A 19,703-nucleotide genomic window follows, 5' to 3' on the forward strand; every position below is an offset into this window, starting at 1 on the left:
GCATGTAGACCTGGAAGGCTGCCCAGAAGGGAATTCCTTTGGTCTGAAAAAGGTTCCCCATACCATTGCATGGACCATGGACCACTTAGCTACCTTCTGCCCAACCATACTCTATGATTCTTTGCTCCCTCACCAAACTAATCATGTTCTTTCTCTTGGGGCCATTGGCTATACATTGCAGGCAGCAATGGATTGGAGTACTGATGTTGATCTGTGGCCAACAGAGTTGGAAGGACTTGCCATTTCAGTATTTTTTGCAGGACATTTTTGGGAAGACATTGCATTAATCGATCCTCAGGCCCATTATCTCAATTATTGTCTGTAACTTCTTTTGTTACAAACAGTCATTCTTCTAGGAAAATACAGCTAGGAGGGATGTTCTTTGTGTGTTTTTCCATTAGGCACATGCATACAACATTACATAAAGAAGTTACCAGTCAAATCTGAGTTTTAATAGGAAAGCTTTTTAGATTAACAGGGTTTTTCGCCTCTCTACAATAGAGCATCAAATATTTGTGCAAAGCAGATGGATCTCTTAACATTCATTTCCACTTATACTTTCAATTCAGAATCTGTGGGTTGTTTTCATTATGCGTAAATGGAGACAAAATGAAAGGTCCACTAAGTAATTATTGATAATTTTGTGTGTAGCTATATTGGGGCAGAAGAGTGGGAGTTAATTAATTTATAGCTGCTATCATGTTATCAATGGAGCTGATTAGTAAAGAAGTTACGGTAAGTATATTTTCAAAAATTTCTCTGGGAACAGACCTACGCCCAGTTAGGTCCTATTTGGTTCATATAAGCATGCAAGCTTTTGAAACAGGTCAGGATAGAAGTGATTCTCTGCAAGGGAACTGGGAAATTCAGGGGCAGAGGAGAAGAATTTTGGTAAGGCAGAACAGCTGAGAAGGCACCTTCTTAAGTGTGGTAAAAGTTAGTACGACAAAATGCAGCAAAACTGCTAAAACATCACATTACACCAAGAGGTCAGACACCTCCTTCCCTGACAGGTGGTACGCAGATGGACTCTGCCAGGTGGGCTGCTGAATAACATTTTTTAAAAACCAAGAACACAGACAGCAGCATATTTCACACTGGAATCAGCATTTGAATGAGTCGTCCTAAGTAGTGCTGAGTTGTGAGTGTTGATTTCAGGGGAAGGTTTCTTTGTTTCCCTCCAAAACATCCCCAATCATTTACTAATCTTTCAGGGGCCTCCAAAGGTGATAATGATGATGATGATGATGTATTTATTACAATTAATAAATTAAAGGGGGGCACCAAAGGTCATCATCATCATCATCAACAACAACAACAACAATTTATTATTTGTACTCCACCTATCTGGCTGGATTTCCCCAGCCACTCTGGGCGGCTTCCAACAAAGATTAAAATACATTAAAATGTCACACATTAAAAACTTCCCTAAACAGGGCTGCCTTCAGATGTCTTCTAAATGTCAGGTAGTTGTTTGGCATCTGATGGGAGGGCTACTGAAGAACAGGGTTTTTTGGAGGATCCAGAATGTTTCCCAACATACACACCTTTGCTCATCTACCTTGCTACCTTTCACAGTTTGTTGAGCTGCAGGTGCTTCAGGAGCACCCCTTTCTGCAACTGCATATTATTCTTGCTGGCTGCCTAAAACCAAGCCCATGAGGAATCCAGTGACCAGCAGGATGAAATCACGATGCCACATAGGGAATCAGATGTGGTTACATGACAATCTCACTTGCAGCAAACAAAACCCTTGCATTGTCCTCATTCTGATCGGAGAGTGGAGTTGAAGGTCCACCTGCCATGTTGCCACAGGAAGCAGCCAGGTTGTTTGTGCCAGGTTGAAGTGGCTTTTTGTGGAACACCCCCCATCAGATGTCAAAGAGATAAACAACTACCTGATATTTAGAAGACATCTGAAGGCAGCCCTGTTTAGGGAAGTTTTAAATGTGTGACATTTTAATGTATTTGTAATCTTTGTTGGAAGCCGCCCAGAGTGGCTGGGGAAACCCAGCCAGATGGGTGGGGTACAAATAATAAATTGTTCTTGTTGTTGTTGGCTGAAAATTCATTCCTACCAGCCACAATGGCTATGCTTTTCCTCCACTGTTGGGAGCAATAGGCTTCTTAAAACCAGTTGCTGGAAATCACAAGTGGGGAGGGGACTCATGTTCTGCTTGTGGGCTTCCCATGGGCAACTGTGAGAACAGGATTCTGTACTAGATGAGCCATTAACCTGATCCATCAGGCACAATGTAGGTTGTTTTCTAAGCCCTATAGAAGGAATGTGAACCTTCACCAACAAGCCAGTGTTTGATGTGAAAGAAAGGTAGATGCTAGCACAAGATATCTGAGACATCTCAAAAATTATGATTGGGAAAAGGGGATATATAAATGTAATAAACAGGTATTTTTTTCTGCAAACAATTAAAATGCACTTTCAAGACTTCTTACTAAACACCATCCTTGCCACTATTTTGAAGCACCTGCCGTAGAAATCTGACTTCTAACTCCATTAAAGTCAATGACAAAAACTTGTATTGATTTTAAGCATGATGGATTATGCAACAATCCTTCTTGGTGGGTGAAGACTATCAATGGCGTTGAAGGAACAGGTGCCATTCACAGTTCAAGAAGCCCAATTATAAAGATTATACTCAATTAATTAAACTCAGGGGTGCAAAATGTACAAATAGTGCAATATTAGTTTCTTGGAAATCAATACTAGATATGCACACATCTCATTTAACACGGGAATCCTGGCTGGAAGCTGAGGGGTGATACATGAATTCCAGGGGGACATTTATATCCATAGCGCAATGCTCACTTGAGTCCCACTGAACTGGTTGAATGCATCTTGATGCAGGATTGGAATGTGGATCACTTGTTATCACATGAGACTAGGATTTGGATCACAGTAGTCACTTTATGATTTAACACTAAGCCATAATTTGCTTTCACCATGGGTTGTTGAAGAAGCCAGGATCCCAGTTGCAGACAAGTGATTGCAAATGATTGCACCTAAGGAAGGGGAAGAGGTCACCAGCTATTTTGCCACTGAAAATAGGCTGCGGGTGGGGGAACTTGAATGCTCCAGTGCAAAGAACAATCCTAAAGCTCCTCTTTGTTAACTCTCTCCTCCCCACTCCTCCTGAACCAAAGTCCTTACTGCTGTGGGCATTCCTTCAACAAGGAATAAAGTCAGGATACTGGGTTTTACTGAAAATCACAGATTTATATTTGTTGTTGGTCCCAAACAAACCATACCTAGTTGGCTAGGGTGTGTTTTAAACCAAACAAACCACGGTTTAGCATGATGTCCAAATCCAGCCAGTGTATATCAAGAAACCATACAGTCATCAGTCAATAGATCAATGAGTTTTTACTCAGGTACTCAAATAGCTTTGCAGATTTAGCATTCTTACTATGGTGAAAATAATGCACTGGACTCTATAAAGCAACAGCTGCAGAGGAAAACATTTATTCTCATACTTTTTTTAAAAAAAGATCATTTTCATTCTCTTTTAGAATGATGATAAGATTTGATTATAAGGTATGATGTGCTTCAAAATACATTCAGAGCCCTGCAACAACAAACAAGTGTGCAAAATTCGTTTCCATGGTGGTACCACTGTTGTCTCTGCAATGGTTGTAGAAACACCTACATTTTGAAATTTGCTATATCACTTTCCTCCAGTTTCTTCATCTCTATAGCTGCCTTCAAAGGGGTCAGAAAGTCTTTTTGCACAGCTTCAGAATCACAACACTTCTGTTTCTTATGCAGGAAACTGTGTTGAATATTTCAAGCATGCCCCGTGTACAAATATAAAAAGAGCAGCATAACAAAATAGCCTGCAGCACCACTAGGTGGCATTCCTTCACCAGTGCTGCTGCAAGGAATGCTTTGACGAAACCAAGGTTCACGTTCCCATTTGTTTTCAGCCCTGACAGAATTTTCAATCAAGGAGGATTAGATACATATGATTTATGACCTTGTGAATTATTCTAAGGGTATCTGAATGCAGCTCAGTCTGGATTCCGAGTCTGGTTCACATGCACATATGCAACACTTGCTTTCTCTATACTTGATTGCCATAGAGTTTATGAACCGGCAACTGAATGTGTGGACTGTCTCAACAAAAGAAGCATTGCATGCAGGCAGGGAGGAGATGTGAAAGCTCTTAATTGTGATACCGGTGCTGTGGCTTTCTAACTTGCTGATAAATGATCTGGAGTGAGTTGGGAACAGTGAGGCGCCCCAGTGTGATGATGACACAAAATCATTTAGGGTGGGAACAGCCAAAAAAGGACAGTGCAGAGCTCTCTCTACAAGGACATTTCTAAACTCAGGGATGGTTATTAAAATGGCAAATGCAGTTAAGCGTAAGCAAATTTCAAGCGATGAGCATCTGTACCTGTTGGTCAGCAGACAGGTGTATACTGATCTGCTCAGAAGAACAGGATAACTAATGCAGATTTGAAGGGAGGCTGTATTTCAGCAAGTGTTTTATTGCTCCTCTGTGAGGATGACAAAGGTGGTTCCAGTTTTCATCTCCAGATTAGAGCTGGCTCCAGGGCAGGGATTGTCCTGACCATTGCACTCCAGTTCAGCCAGCTCAGTGTAATGATGGGGAATATTCCCACCTTGCTCACCAGCTCCAAGAGAGAGAGAGGGCAGTTAGGGGAGGCTGCTTTGGAGGTGAGTGGCCATGATAATTTGGCTAAGCATCTCCAAAACAAGCCTCAGCCTCTCACTCCATTTCCAGAGAAGGCTGGGGCAGTCTGTTTTGGTGCGGGATGGCTGAAGCACCCCAAGACAAACAAACATAGGACTGCACCCTTAAGTCTTTGATCTTGTGCTACATCTTGCTGAGCTTGAGGATGGTATTGTCAGGCTCAAGGTGATCAGCCCAGAAGGGATGGGATGGAAGAAAACGTGGGTCAGTAAACTGTGGCTCATGCCCGAAACACGCCTGAGTGCCTGTCATGGGGGCAGAAATTATCCCCTCCTTGCTGCCTAGAGTGTGAGAAGCAGCAGTGCTAACAAGGCCTTCATCAAGCTGTGATGATGCACTAGTGTGAAAAAGGTGGAAGAATTGCTGTTCCATGTGTCTAGTACCTCTGAGTGACTTTCGTGAGATACCTCCTAAACAATGGAAAACTGTTTCTGCAGTTGTTTGTCCCACAACTTGTTCCCACACAGAACAAATTTTAGTTGTAAGAGGGGAATTGAAAAGGAACCCGTCCCCTATCATGTGGTTAGGGCAGCTGGGATAATGCACTAAGCTTTTGCTAGAGGGTTGGTGGAATTTAAGTGCAGCAGTGTAGGCTTAGGTAATGGTTAAGTTGTAGTTGATTTTAGTTTTGCTTATTGTTGTTCTGAGTAGAGTTTATTAATGATGTGATCACGACAGGTAGATTTATTTAAACCCAGACCTACTCCAATCCTTCTCTGTGTGTGTGTGGGGGGGGGGCTAAAGGGGCATTCAAGGGAGTGGGAGATGCAGCTCATTTGTCTGCCCCTTCACACTCTTCTACTCAGCCAAGGTCCACTAGTGGGTAGGACTGGTGTGGTGTAGTGGTTAGAGTGTTGGACTAGGGCCTAGAAGGGCAGGGTTCGAATCCCCAGTGGGCCATCAAGCTCTCTGGGTGACTTTGGACCAGTCACCAACTCTCACCTAACACAGGGTTGTTGTAAGGATAAAAGGGGGAGGGAGAGAACCTTTGTGGGAACCTGAGCTCCTTGAAGGAAAGGCAGGCTATAAATATAATAATAAAACCAATAGATAGTGAATGTGGATTTGGCTGGAACAAAAGCACCGGGAGCTTCAGGCGAGTCTTGTAGAGGATATGGGGCAGATTCAGTTCCTTTTTGCAGTATCAGCTGTGTCCCTGCTGTATCTGTGTGTGGGATGTTTATTTTTCCCTACTGGACTGAGAAGCTACTTGGTGGGAACTTCACATCAGTGTGCAAATGGATCCAGCGGTGTAGATTAAACACCAGGCTGTGTATAAAAGAGTGGAGGGAGGAAACACATCATGAAAACAGTCCTGGCCTTGACTGGCAAGGCAAAAAATGAAAGGCAGAGGAGAGAGGCCGCTCTTCAGGGGCCGCACTAATGTGTTTGCAGTGACATTAAAAGCAGGCATTACCTGTTCTAAGAGATTCTGAAGCCTCTCTATTTCACAATCTATTACGAATTTCTTTTCCTGTCTCCGGTCCAAGTCTTCTAAAAGCTGCCTGTAGCTTGCATCATTAAAATTCTCCACACATATGGCGCTGACTTGCCAGCTTTTTTCTCCTGCTGTTTCCATAATAGCTTGAAGTATTGAGTAACCTGAAAGAAAGGGACACAATACACTAATGACACAGTCCTTGCATTCTGTGGATCATAAGACTGTTTAATCAACATCAAGTTCCTTACAGAGCTGGTGAGGAGTTAAGATTTACAGTTACTATGTTGTGCTTTCTCTTCTCTCCTTATTATGTACACATACTGCGGCTGTCAATCTTTTGAAGACTCCTTGGTTCATTGTGTGGGCAATCCAGAGAAAGTTAAGACACAAACACTTCATTCCCACTGAAACCCGCAGGACCCAAAGGGCACTGTTACAGAAATGTTGTTTTTATTTCAGTGGGAGTTGGCACCCCTGATTTCATCTGCACTGCACCCTAAATCACAGGTAGCCTACCGATGGGTGTCTGGGCACAAAACTTTATCTGACCAAATTTTAGTCAATATGTTAGCTGTCAACCCTTTTCTTGTGAGGAATCCTATTCGGAATAAGGGAATTTCCCTTCAAAAAAGGAAAACGTTGACAGCTATGAATATGTAGTGAAAAAACAAGTTTCCATAGTTTGCTCACAATTTCCCTTGTAAGCTGGAGGGAGGGGGAGTGAGAGAACCTCATCTGTATTTTATATACATTTATAGTGTATTTTCTCTCATGAGCATCCTGGAAAGATGGAAAGACAGACCTCCCTTCTCTGCCTCTCTGCCTTTGAGGGAGCTTAGAGGAATAACAGTTTATTCCTCTGCTCACTTTCTCCTCACCAATCGATGACCTCATTCCATCCAAGTGCATGTTCTTCATATCTGTGAAGTCCATGCCACTAAGTGACACCAACTTCATTTTACAGATCATTCCAGGACCTGGACTAGTATTTGGAGAACAGAGTTGTCCTCAGGGGTACAGATATTCGCCATCCCCAATGTGCAGCTCAATCCTATAAATGTAAGCTTATTCAGAAGTAAGTCTTATTAAAGGCAATGAAACTTACTCCAAGGTAAGCGTAAATCATACTATTAATAAAAGCCTCAACATCTGTATAGCATTTTTCAAGTGCCCAGGGACACTTCACATGCATTATCTAGATGTACTGTAATTCTTACAGTGACCCTATAAAGTAATTCAGTACTATTATTCCTCATGTTGCATAGGAGTTCAGCCTGAATTCCTAAGTATTTCCCATATTTAGGTAATGATTATAGCATCTCAATTCAGTGATATTTCGAGGATGTATTCTGATGGCAGCATTTCATCTGGCTAAACACCATAAGTGATTTTAATTATCGAGGGAAAATTATGTTATATGTGACTCTCAAATTATACAGTGTACCTTTAGAAGATGCACAAAACTCCAATTCTCAGATTTAGGCAATGCTGGTTGCAGAATAAGACACTGTTTGCTACTATCTTTATTTCTATAAAATTCCTCCTGCTGCAGAGGAATCTAAAAATGTCATCTCATCTTTGGATAAAGGCCTTTCCCTCCTCGCACAGCTGCCTGCAGTACTCTTGTACTATTTATGTGCACTTATTTCTTTTGCTGCATCAAGCCAGCTATCTTAAACCTGCTCATTAACAACTTAGTTTGCTAATATAGCGAACGAACAGTTGATATCTTTCCCCCACACAATATGCACACTTGAAAGCATACATTGGGCATGTTCACACATAATGCTAAGCACGACTTGCATGAATGTGGAAATGTACGGGTTCCAGGGGAGAAACGTGCCCCCCCCAAAAAAACTTTGCTTCTCTCTGGCTTTTTATCTCAGCATAGCATGGCAGCTAAGCTAAACTTTGGCCTAGCATGTCAGCAGAACTCAGGCTCATGGTTAAGCTCTTTCCTCCTTAACCACAAGGTGTAGCTAAGGTTTTCTACAGTTTGTGGCTAAGGTTCAGACAACTTGCAAATCTAAAAGGGCCATGCAGGTGAGTCGATCCCAGAAAGCCACAGGCCACTGGCTGTGATTGCACATAACATGAAACCATTATTTAGTGCTATGCACATAAACTGGAACAAGCCTGAGCAAAACCGCAACATCTGGGGGTTAGGGTTAGGGGGCGCAAATCCACGGGTTAGGGGGTGCAAATTACTTGCCTTGCCCCGGGTGCTGACAACCCACGCTACGCCACTGATTGTGGTTTATAGCAAACCATGTGTTATAAAGCTGGCTTGGTTTGAAATGGACTAGAGTTTGTGATAAACTATATCTCTGATTCATATGCAACAGCATATATGCTTCTGCAAAAACAAAACTGAACATTGGCCAAGTCTTTCTCCTGATGGCACAGGATAAGAGGGAAGCGAGGGTGCTTTCCTCAGTTTTGTCCCAACTCATGTACATAGTGCCAAATTGTTACGTGCCAAATGGGCTATTTACTCAATGCTGGGTCTGAGTAAAATATTTAACCCATATTTGTGCTATCTGCTATATAGTCATAAGATTAGTCATTATTAATACTACCATCATTATTATTTTAAAGAAATAAACAGGGATTACGCTTCTCTGCCTTAGGGGGAGATTTTGAGCTTTAATTAATTAATGTTTATAAAGGGTTTTGAGCTACATGAATACAAGGCATATTGAAACTACTCCTCTTGTTCTCAGACGTAGTTAAAGCAGATGGATTATTAGCAATGGAATTAACCTGCCTTTCAACTGCAAAGCCCATTTCATTCCAAGTTCACGAGGCAAAAAACATGGTTAGAACCATTTGCTGCTGTTCGGCTTCCCTTTGTTATTTTTATGCCTACCCCTGGCAAACACCGAAGTCCACAAGTACTAGAATGTTTCTTTGAAAACAAAAACAAAAGGTAATGTCTAATTAAGCCTCCAAATAAGAGCTGCTACAATGTGTATTACTGGCCCCAGCAGCATGAAAGAGGTAACTAAATGTTACGTGTGGTTCCATGTTGCATGCTCTTGACCAGGCATAGGCAAACTCAGCCCTCCAGATGTTTTGAGACTGCCATGATCCCTAGCTAACAGGACCAGTGGTCAGGGTTGATGGGAATTGTAGTCCCAAAACATCTGGAGGGTCGAGTTTGCCTATGCCTGCTCTTGACATTTCAACTCCCTCTCTTCTCAGGCTCTTCATTCGCCCTACTTTGCACCCAGGGTGTTTATTGCTTGACCAGAACATGTCCTTGAACTCTGATAATGCCTTTTGATTTTCCAGATTGAGGACAGAGGGGTGAGTGTGGAAACTGAGCACCTAGTGTGGGCGCATTGAAGCATCATAGAATGCCCAGCATAAGCCTCTGCTGGTTCTCAGTGTATATATCCCTGTCATAAGCGCAGCCATTTTTATAGCTCCATGATCAGGAAATCTGATGGTCCCTAATTTAACAAGGGATGAAAGCCCAGCAATGCTGGTTTTTTGCTACCGGCTTATTCTCATGCAGGACGCGAGTGGCGCTGTGGGTTAAACCACAGAGCCTAGGACTTGCCGATCAGAAGGTCGGCGGTTGGAATCCCCGCAACGGGGTGAGCTCCCATCGCTCGGTCCCTGCTCCTGCCAACCTAGCAGTTCGAAAGCACGTCCAAGTGCAAGTAGATAAATAGGTACCACTCCGGTGGGAAGGTAAATGGCGTTTCCGTCTGCTGCTCTGGTTCGCCAGAAGCGGCTTAGTCATGCTGGCCACATGACCTGTATGCCAGCTCCCTCGGCCAATAAAGCGAGATGAGCGCCGCAACCTCAGAGTCGGCCACAACTGGGCCAAATGGTCAGGGGTCCCTTTACCTTTACTTTCATGCAAACGGAGACAAGCAAAGGGTTCTTCAACCTTCTCCGCTACAGAACCAACAGCAACAGAGGCTTAGGCAAAGGGTAGAAAATCACCATAGTTCGGTGGTACAACGTTTGATCTCCTTTGCCCTACTGGGCTGGAACCACCTGCTATGGTCAACGCATTGCTGCTCTCCTCTCTTTCCTGCCCATGCCTCATCATTCAGATCACAGGATGGCATCACGTCGCAAGTTCCCCTTGCCCCTGAAACCATTGGTTGCCATTTGCAAACATGGTATGTGGCAAGCTACTCATTATTAAATGTTACTGGAGGAGGAGAAAAGGGACTCTGATTTTAAACACTTGCCTTGTTTCCATGGCCTCAATTTTAGCCGGCAAAATTGACTGAGCACCCAGCCTCTGTGGATCCTCCAGGCAAAATGATTTATAATGGTTTTCTACATGTACTTCTGAGAACGCAAATATTTTAAAGCTTACAATCATTACAAGAACCCACAATCTCACCTCAAGTACATGAGTCAGATTACAGGTTAGCACTTCAGATTGTTTTACAAATGTAAATTTCTTGACATAACGGGTGAATATGTTTCCATAGTCAAGGTTAATTTTTAACCTGAAGTCGGTTTTTTCCCCCCTTTGCAGGGAAAGAATGAAGAGTTCTTTTTAATTACTGCACAGTTATTCAGCTGTTTCTGTGGTTATATACTCCTTTTTTTGTTATGCTTGTCTGTAATTATCTTTTCAAATTATGCCCAGATCCTTTCCAAATAATATATTCTTAGCTTCATTTCCTATTCACTTCCATATATAGCTCCATAGTTAAAAGAACATCAGGATTTTATACGTGCTCATGACTCACTGATGGTGTTAACTTTGATTTGATCTTTGGTAGTGACCCAGTCAACATTTATTTAATCCTGTTTCTTGTCACAGATTTGCTTAGGCCAGTGAGAGAGTCATTCAGAAAATCAGCTGGTCTTCTTTTCGAATTCAGACTTGGAACCTTGACTCCCGTTCACAAATTGTGGGAGACACGATGCTGGAATAGTTGGGTCCTTTAGCCTGATCCAGCAGGTCTCTTCCTATATTTCTGACTTACAAACGCTTTATGAACAGGTGACTCAGCCAGGGAGGAAGATAACAGGGCCAACCAACAATGGCTAGTCAAAGATTTCTGGGAAAGTTACAAGCAACACATGACCACTCCATCCACTGTTTGTTCCCAGCATCAAATATTCAGAGACATACTGTCTCTCTTAACAGAGAAGTTCCATTTAGCAATCGTGACTAATAGCGACTGATAAAAGTTATCTTCCGCAAATTTATCCAACCCCCTCCCTTTAAAGCTATCTAAGTCAGCCATCACAACACCTTGTGGTAGTGAATTATATATGTCAATTATGCACTGCGTGACAAAGTACTTGCTTTGCCGGAACAGAATATACTGCCCATTAATTTCACTGGGTGACCTTGAATTCTAATACTATGAGAAAGCGATGAAGGGAAAAGCTCTATCTGCTTTCTCCACACCACATGCAGTTTTGCAAACCTTTATGGCGCTATTGGTTGCATTTCCAACCCCCCCCCAAACAAATACCTCAAAGATATGGCAAAGATATGGCAACCCCACTTTTCATTTTTGGCTTGCCTTTTCTTTCCTGCTCTCAGCTCTAGCATATCATTTGTTAGATGCAACACCCACTTTGGACATTCCAGGTTCAATCCCTGGCATATATAGATAGGGCTGGGAAACATCTTGCTTAAAACCCTGCAGTGCCAGTTAATGTAGACCAGCCTTCCCCAACATGTTGTCCCCCAAATGCTGCTGGACTCCAACTCCCATCATTCCTGAGTGTTGGTCATGCTGTTTGGGGATTTTGGGAGTTGGGAGTGCCACAGGTTAGATAAGCCTGGAGTAGTCAATACCACATTAGATGGACCGATGGTCTGAACATAAGGTGAACTTATGTTCCTGTATTCAGTATCTGGATCTGCAGACATTTTGAAAGGCATTACTATAGTGGCTGCTGTATTTTTAAGATCCTGTGTTTCCCTCTCTACGTACGGTTGATTCAAACCCCATCGCTCTGTAAGTGTTGTCTCACTGTGTATCACTATTCTGAATGCCTCCCTGCTTCAAGGGAGTTTTACTGTAACCTGTTCTGTGGCCCAGCAGACAAGAGACAAAGCCGGTCCCAAGGCACAAAGGGATGCAAACATTACACAAAGTTACAGTCAAATTAAGATAAAGGGACCCACAGCTTCCACTGCTCAGTAGTGTGACTACCAAATTAATGCACAGTGCTGAAGTCTAGTCAATTTTTATACCTTTGTTTTCCTTTATTATAAAACACGACAGCAAGGAGCATACTAAAGGCGTGGGAAAATAGGACCCATTACACTGAAGTGGCATAAGAAATTGACTAAAAAAATAGAAGGAAAGGAAGAACCTTTATTTTCCTACTGCAAAAGTTTCTAAGAAGTAGTTAGTAGTGGGTGTGGGCAAGGAAGTTGGAGGATGATCAGGGCTGGTTTGATGAGGCCCTAAGCTACTGAAGGTAATGGTGCCCTTTATATGTCCAGCTGTCCTTTGTCAACAACAAATTGTCAGTTTTTTTGTGTTGAATATATGCTATGGTAAATCATGGACCTAATAGGTATCTAAAGCCATTTGCACTTAACAAAATATGTATTTTATCAAAGTAGTTGTTGAACTGAAATACAATTAAGAAGAAGTATCCAGTTCTTTTTTCTTTATTTTTTTGGCCCCCCCCCCAAGAGAGTGGGGCCCTAAGCTATAGCTTGTTTAGCTTATATGTAAATCCGGCACTGGGGGTGACCCTCAGCATCTTGTTGGACTGCAACTACCATCAACCCTAGCCAGCTTGGCCAGCGTGCAGACACAATGGGAAAAGTAGCCTGAGAAAATCTGGAGGGCTGCACGCCCATAGCATGGGTTGACAGTACTCAAGGCTGCGTGGAGAGGACGGGAGGAAGGGAAACGTACAGAGCCCGTTCAACTGCCTAACAGCATCCATGCCACCCAGGAGATTGTAGCCTCAGATAAGAAAAGAAGAGTCATTCCATTGTCTGGAGAGGTCACTTCCTGGTTCGTATGGAGAAGCTGTTTTCAACAGAGCCCCACGACGGAAGCACGCAACTCTATTGAGGCAACACCAGGTGTTGAAATTTGGTGTCCCTAAACAATTTTGCACCCACCCACCCCTTTGCCCCCCATCTCCTCATACTACGCCACTGACTACAGGTTCCCACCAACTTGCATGGAACATTGGCCCACAGTGCAAAAGCTGAGACTTGGACGCAGAGTGAAGGTGAAGCAGTCACATGATCATCTCAACAGAAGCCCCAAACCCAGAAACTCTACCTTCGACATCTTCAAGCTGTTGCATGAGTGGCCCCCTTGGCATGCTCAGTGCTAAAGCTAAGCAGTTCTGGCCTTGCAAGCTCCCACCTGGGAATGTTGTTTTGAATCAGCCGCCAGAAGAGAATGGCATAAAAGTGTAGTTAAACAGAGAAGTTAGAAGGCCACGGAATTTAACCTACTTTTCGGTATCATTGTTCCTCAGGGATAACAGAAAAGGAGCAAAGTGTAAGCACTGTTAGCATTTGCTAAACTGAAGTAATTATGAGCACAGGTACTGCAGCATGAATGTGTGTGAGAGAGATTCTGCTTATTCCTCATGAGTGGCTATGTTGGACCTCAGTGCTGCTAATATAAAATTGTGCAGAAATAGAAGAAATATGTGTTATGGACTTAGACAGACCACGGTGTTCCAGGTATATATGTATGTTGGATGACATTTCTCCAGATCCTTTATTTATTTATAGTTCCTTTTCTGTTACAAGGAATAAAGCAGTTTGCAGTTAAAAACAAAATAAGCAATATGCTAAGAAGCAAAGCTGCTAAAACAGTAAAGGTAAAGGTAAAGGGACCCCTGACGGTTAGGTCCAGTTGTGATCGACTCTTGGGTTGTGACACTCATCTCACTCTACTGGCCGAGGGAGCCGGCGTACAGCTTCCGGGTCATGTGGCCAGTATGACTAAGCCGCTTCTGGCGAACCACAGCAGCGCACAGAAATGCCATTTACCTTCCTGCTGGAGCGGTACCTATTTATCTACTTGCACTTTGACATGCTTTCGAACTGCTAGGTTGGCAGGAGCAGGGACTGAGCAACGGGAGCTCAACCCGTTGCAGAGATTCGAACTGCCGAACTTCTGATCGGCAAGTCCTAGGCTCTGTGGTTGAACCCACAGCGCCACCCGTGTCCCAGCTAAAACAGTAGCTCCCCTTAAACAAAGGGGATAGCTCAGTGGTAGAGCATGGGATTTGCACACAGAAAGTCGCTGGTGCAACCCCTGACCTCTCCAAGCAGGGTAAGAAATGTCTCCTGCCTGAAACCTTGGCAAACTGCTGCCAGTCAGTGTAGACTATTGGGAGCAAGGACTGCTAAAGCTGAAGAGAGAGGGGTTTGCACAACTACTTTGGTGCTTATTCATAGGTAAAGTAATCTTTGGACGGTGACTCTCCTGATTTGGTTGATGTCTCCCCTCTTAGCCTTTATACTACAAGCTCACTACATTATGAGTGAGCAGTGCCTTCTGTCCCTATGCTACATGTACAGATAAGCTGATACGTACATTTATGCATCTAGCAATAATGCAACCGTTGCAGTGTTCTTTGATGGATTAATTCTGAAAAGCCCCTGCTTCCCTGAATTATTCATTCCCGTTACACTGTGCAATAGAACTGAACATCTAACTGGCAAATATGTTTCCTGCCTAAGACAATGATATCATTCTCACAGACAACTTATCGTTGGCAATCTTCTTCAAAAATTCCAGCAATCAATTACCTATGTTATAATTAGAATTCCAATAACTCTCAGTGCAAGCATTTATTCTGTTAGTACCCCCTCCCATGAGGACATTTGCCTGTTTCCATTCAGTATCCCATTCTCAGCCCCCCCCCTCCAATGCATTATCAGGACTTCGGTACTTAACTGCCAGAAATTACACAGCCTACTTGTGCAAGAAAGAACCAGCTATGTTTGGGTTATGTAGAAGCTGCTTAGTCAAAACACACAGCTTATTATACCGGTAAATCATCTGAATATTTTCCAAGGGTACCTGTTTAAGGTACCCTTAGGCCTTAGGCCCCTGTACCTCTTTTACTAGCAAAATACAATATGCCCACCTTAGAAAATTGGAACCTGGATTGCATGTTTTCACTGATGTTTGTCTTGAACTTCAAAGTTCTGAATACTCTTCATTTTTAGGAGATTTGCAACAACAACAACAAGGGACACTATTGCCACATAAATAAGCAGCAAATACCACAATTGTGTTTATGCACTGGAAAAATCAATAAAACCTCTTATTTTAAAAAATATTCTGTGCTCCTTCCTATGAATGTAGACAGCACTGCAAGCGACTGGTTACTAGTTAACTCTGTTTGCCAAATGACATGAAGGATTTAAATACTTAGGTATTAACCTCATTGCTGACATAAGACAACTGGGATGTAGAAACTACAGGGGACTGTATAAGGGCATTCAACAAGAACTTATGAAATGGCAACATCCCAGCTTTAGCTGGGCAAGTAGCCATGGTCAAAATGTCAGTATTACCTAATCTTTCTTTCTTTCTTTCTTTCTTTCTTTCTTTCTTTCTTTCTTTCTTTCTTTCTTTCTTTCTTTCTTTCTTTCTGTTTTGCCTATTCCCATCCCAATACTTCAGGATAAACAACAGAACTCTCTATAGAAATAGAATGAAATGAGGGATGAGAATGCCTAACTTAGTGTTATATTATGCTGGTTTTCACATCAAATCCATGATCTCATTGGTCAGGGGAAGGACAGACTAACAAAATGAATTTCAACAGGGACATATCTAAGGTTCGGCACTTAGGCAGGGATAATCAGCTGCACAGATATAAGTACATGTGAAAAGGATCTAGGGGTCTTTGTAGACCGCAGACTAAACATGCCTCAACTGTGTGATGGCAGCAGCAAAAACAGTGAACGCTTTTCTAGGCTACATCCACAGAAGTCTAGTGCCCAGATCAAGGGATGTAATAGTACCACAATATTCTGCCTTGGTCAGACCAGACCTGGAGTCTTGTGTCCAGCATGGGCAAACTTTGGTAATCTTTCATAATATGGCATCCTGTGCGAGGTCAAAATCTGACACCCCTAAATGGATCTTCTCAATTATGGATCTTCTCAATTTTGCACCGCCTTGCCTGGGAGCTGGTCCTTTCCTGACCAAAGTGGAGTCTTACAGCCCAGAGACAAAAGGTTGTAAGAGATCCCAATACTGAATTAGATGGACCAATGACACAGGATAAGACAGCTTCCTGTGATTTTCTGTGTTGTGAAACCTGAAGAACTACTGTAGAGCTCTGCTACAGAGACTTAACAGTCCAAGGCATTTGACATCAAGCAATTCTCTTTTCCTATTCTCTTCCTTGTCCTGGTTTTCTGAAATATGAAGATAAGAGCACATACTTTTGGGAGTCCCCCCACCCCGCATTTTATTTTATTTAAAGCTGTAGTCGGGCCTCTCTGCTGCTGGATTCATGATTGAAGCTCCCAACAATGTCAGTTTCTGTTTCCACTGCAGATGTACTGCAGCACATTCCTGCCCTCCTCTCTCTTTTCGTTTCAGAGGCTTCCCGACAGTCATGGGAATCACACTGTGAAGGTGAGCTATCAGACTAGAGAGTGACAAAGCTTGGTGGAAACCTGAGAAGACCCTGAGGACAGATGCACGGTGGCAGAGATATCCACTCTCATTGTTTCACACACATTTTGCTATTTATTCTTCTCAGACAGAATAATCCTTTCTACTTCATTATGTTTGGAATTTGAACTGAAACTACTGGATCAAAGAACCTTACTTTGCTCACTGGGGGGAAAAAGGGGGGTTTAGGATGAATAAACTGCCTGCTTTTGAAGACAAGCAGTGAAATGACATTATTTCCATGCAGTATGTAGTATGGAAACAGTTTGCTGTGCTTAAGAGGAAAGGAGAATTGGAGGCTGGATGCATGGGTTGGCAAACCAAGTATTACTGGGTTTTAGGGTATGCACCCAGAGGTCATATGTGGGCCTGAACACATTCATTAATGGCATTTGTAAGCCACCCTTCACCAACTGCTCATAGGGTGGGAACAATGCAGTAAATAAAAATTAAAATAAACAAGCTCAGCAAATGACAAACAGTTCAAAACAGTTCTTTATGATGTACTAGCAACTGGCACCACTCAGGGATTCTAAGAAATCAAACAATCAGTGCAGTTCTGAAAGGTTCAGTTTGCTGTCTTGATTCAAAGCTGTGTCCCATTGTCCCCCCAAAATAGATGAATATGTGCTCCCACATGTGTCAGCAGGGCCTGCATAATGCCACACAACCCCGTTCTGCCCCCCCATTTCGTCCCATTTTGTGATGTCTTCATGTCACTTCCAGGTTCAGTGATGCACGCATGCACAGTCGCATGCATATTGGACGAGCCTAAAATGGTCACTGCCTGCAGTTCATGAGAGCTCAAAACCAAATGTCCTTCTCAGAAGGCATCTGTCTCTGAATAACAGATATGGGATTCACAAGATATGGGAAGAATGCTGTTGCACTGATGTGCTGCTTGTGGGCTTCCAACAGGAATCTGGTTGATCACTGTGAGAACAGGGTGCCAGGCTAGATGGGCCATTTGCCTGATCCAGGAAGGCCTTTCTTAAGTTGTACATGGTATGTATACCCCCTTGCCGATGTTAACAGGCAAGCCGGGAGCAGCCCTCTCTGCAGTTTCATAAGCTTCATAGGAACATAAGATATTGGCATATTGATACGCCCCATATCACACACAAAAATACCACTCTCTGTGTTAGGCTAAATGTCCCTTAGGCATACATACGAGAGATTAAAAACTGAGAGTCTCACATTACCAAGGATAGCTGCTGAAAATTCCACAGGCGGAATGCAAAATGCCAGGGGTTCATCTAAAGCCCAGCAGTCTAAGGTTCCTGACCTTTAAATTTGATTGTTTTGTAACACTTTCCAATTGCTAATATCATCCATTTAATATACCAAACCCCATTTGACAGACTGAATGTTTCTAGCCTGCACATCTAGCTACAGAGGATTTATTTGAAGGCAAAAGAAAAAGAAAATCTTGAAGTGTCAAGCAACTTTTGTCTGTCTTCAAAATCGCTGATAATGATCACTTAGCCTCTTGATCTCCTTGATCTTTGATAAGTTAAGTAGACGGAGCTCTTGAAGGCTCCCTTTTCAAACCATCTTTTTCTGGCTTTACATAATATATTCCCCAGGTGCCCTCCCCCCGAATGCTTTCCAACCATTAAGCACTGGAGACCCACAGCCAAACATTTATTCAGCACTACAGAACTTACTTTCAAACATCTGGCTATTTACTTCGAAACAGCATGTGACATTCAGCTCAGTCTTTTGGACAGGCATAGGCAAACTCAGCCCTCCAGATGTTTTGGGACTACAACTCCCATCATCCCTGACCACTGGTCCTGTTAGCTAGGGGTGATGGGAGTTGTAGTCCCAAAACATCCGGAGGGCCTAGTTTGCCTATGCCTGCTTTTGGACCTCTCTGCCCCCTTAGCTCTCTACCCTATATTTTCCCAAAGCTCCTTTTCAAGTCCAGTCATTAACCCTGCCAACAACATGAAATTCCTTCATCCAAATTGTTATAAAGCCTGCATAGCTCAGTTGGTTAGAGCATGGTGCTGATAATGCCAAGGTTGCAGGTTCGATCCATTGTGAGACAGCTGCATATTCCTGCATTGCAGTGGGTTGGACTAGATGATCCTCAGGGTCCCTTACAACTCTCCAATTCTATGATCCTATGAACTGCAACGGGCCTAGGACAGAGCCCTGTGGCATCCCACTTGTCACTTTTTTCCAGGATGGTGAAGAACATGGGAAACTGCCGTATTTAGGGTCAGACCTTGGGCCTATCTAGCTTAGTATTGTCCACATCAGGGGTAGTCAACACTGTGCCTTGCAGAGATGCTGCAGGACTGCAACTCCCATCAGCCCCAGCCAGCGTGGTCAAAGGTCAGGGACGATGGGAGCTGGAGTCCAGCAATATGTGGGTGGCGCCACGTTGGCTACTCCTGGTGTACATTCCAGCGTTTCAGAGTATATTTCAGTCCTACCTGGAGACTGGTTTATATGACCTTTGACTTGAAAAAGGCCCCTAATCCCTTGTGTATAGGATTTCAGCCTAACTTCTTTAAAAGTCTGGGCCAGATTGACATTTGTTCCATTCCAACACAGCTCTTTTAACGTCTGTTTCAGAATGCATATGAATACATCTAGAATGTCATGGTAAAATTCCACTTAGCATAGCTAAAACACCTACTGCACAATCCTTTTTAAAGTGCCTACTCAGATGAAAGTCCATCGAGTTGAACATGACTTGCCCCCCAGAAAACGTGTATAGCAGGGATGGGAATCTCCCAGCCTGCAGGAAGATAGACAAATTATAAACTGTCAGCGTGTGTGTGCACGCGCTCTCTCTCTCTCACACACATGAACACACCAGCTGTTGAGGTGGGAGGGAAGAGGACTTTGATGTTGTGAAAAGTGTGCAATTTTGTATCCCTTCCC

The 19,703-nt window shown here is 43.1% G+C and overlaps 1 protein-coding gene across 6 annotated transcripts in view; it reads right to left on the reverse strand.

The window, feature by feature from the left end:
- The window catches only part of GRIA4 (glutamate ionotropic receptor AMPA type subunit 4), a 216,759-nt gene that overhangs the window by 69,848 nt on the left and 127,208 nt on the right, over window positions 1-19,703 (reverse strand). For all 6 annotated transcript variants that reach the window (XR_014168021.1, XM_081909661.1, XM_081909660.1 and 3 more), the window contains exon 4: window positions 6,154-6,338. Coding sequence is in view for 5 of the 6 variants with exons in the window: in XM_081909661.1 (XP_081765787.1) it covers window positions 6,154-6,338 (185 nt within the window). In the remaining variant the exon portion in view is untranslated. The remainder of the gene's footprint in view (window positions 1-6,153; window positions 6,339-19,703) is intronic.

This window comes from Podarcis melisellensis (genome assembly GCF_964234715.1).
Source record: "Podarcis melisellensis genome assembly, chromosome: 4".
NCBI classification, from domain to species: domain Eukaryota; kingdom Metazoa; phylum Chordata; class Lepidosauria; order Squamata; family Lacertidae; genus Podarcis; species Podarcis melisellensis.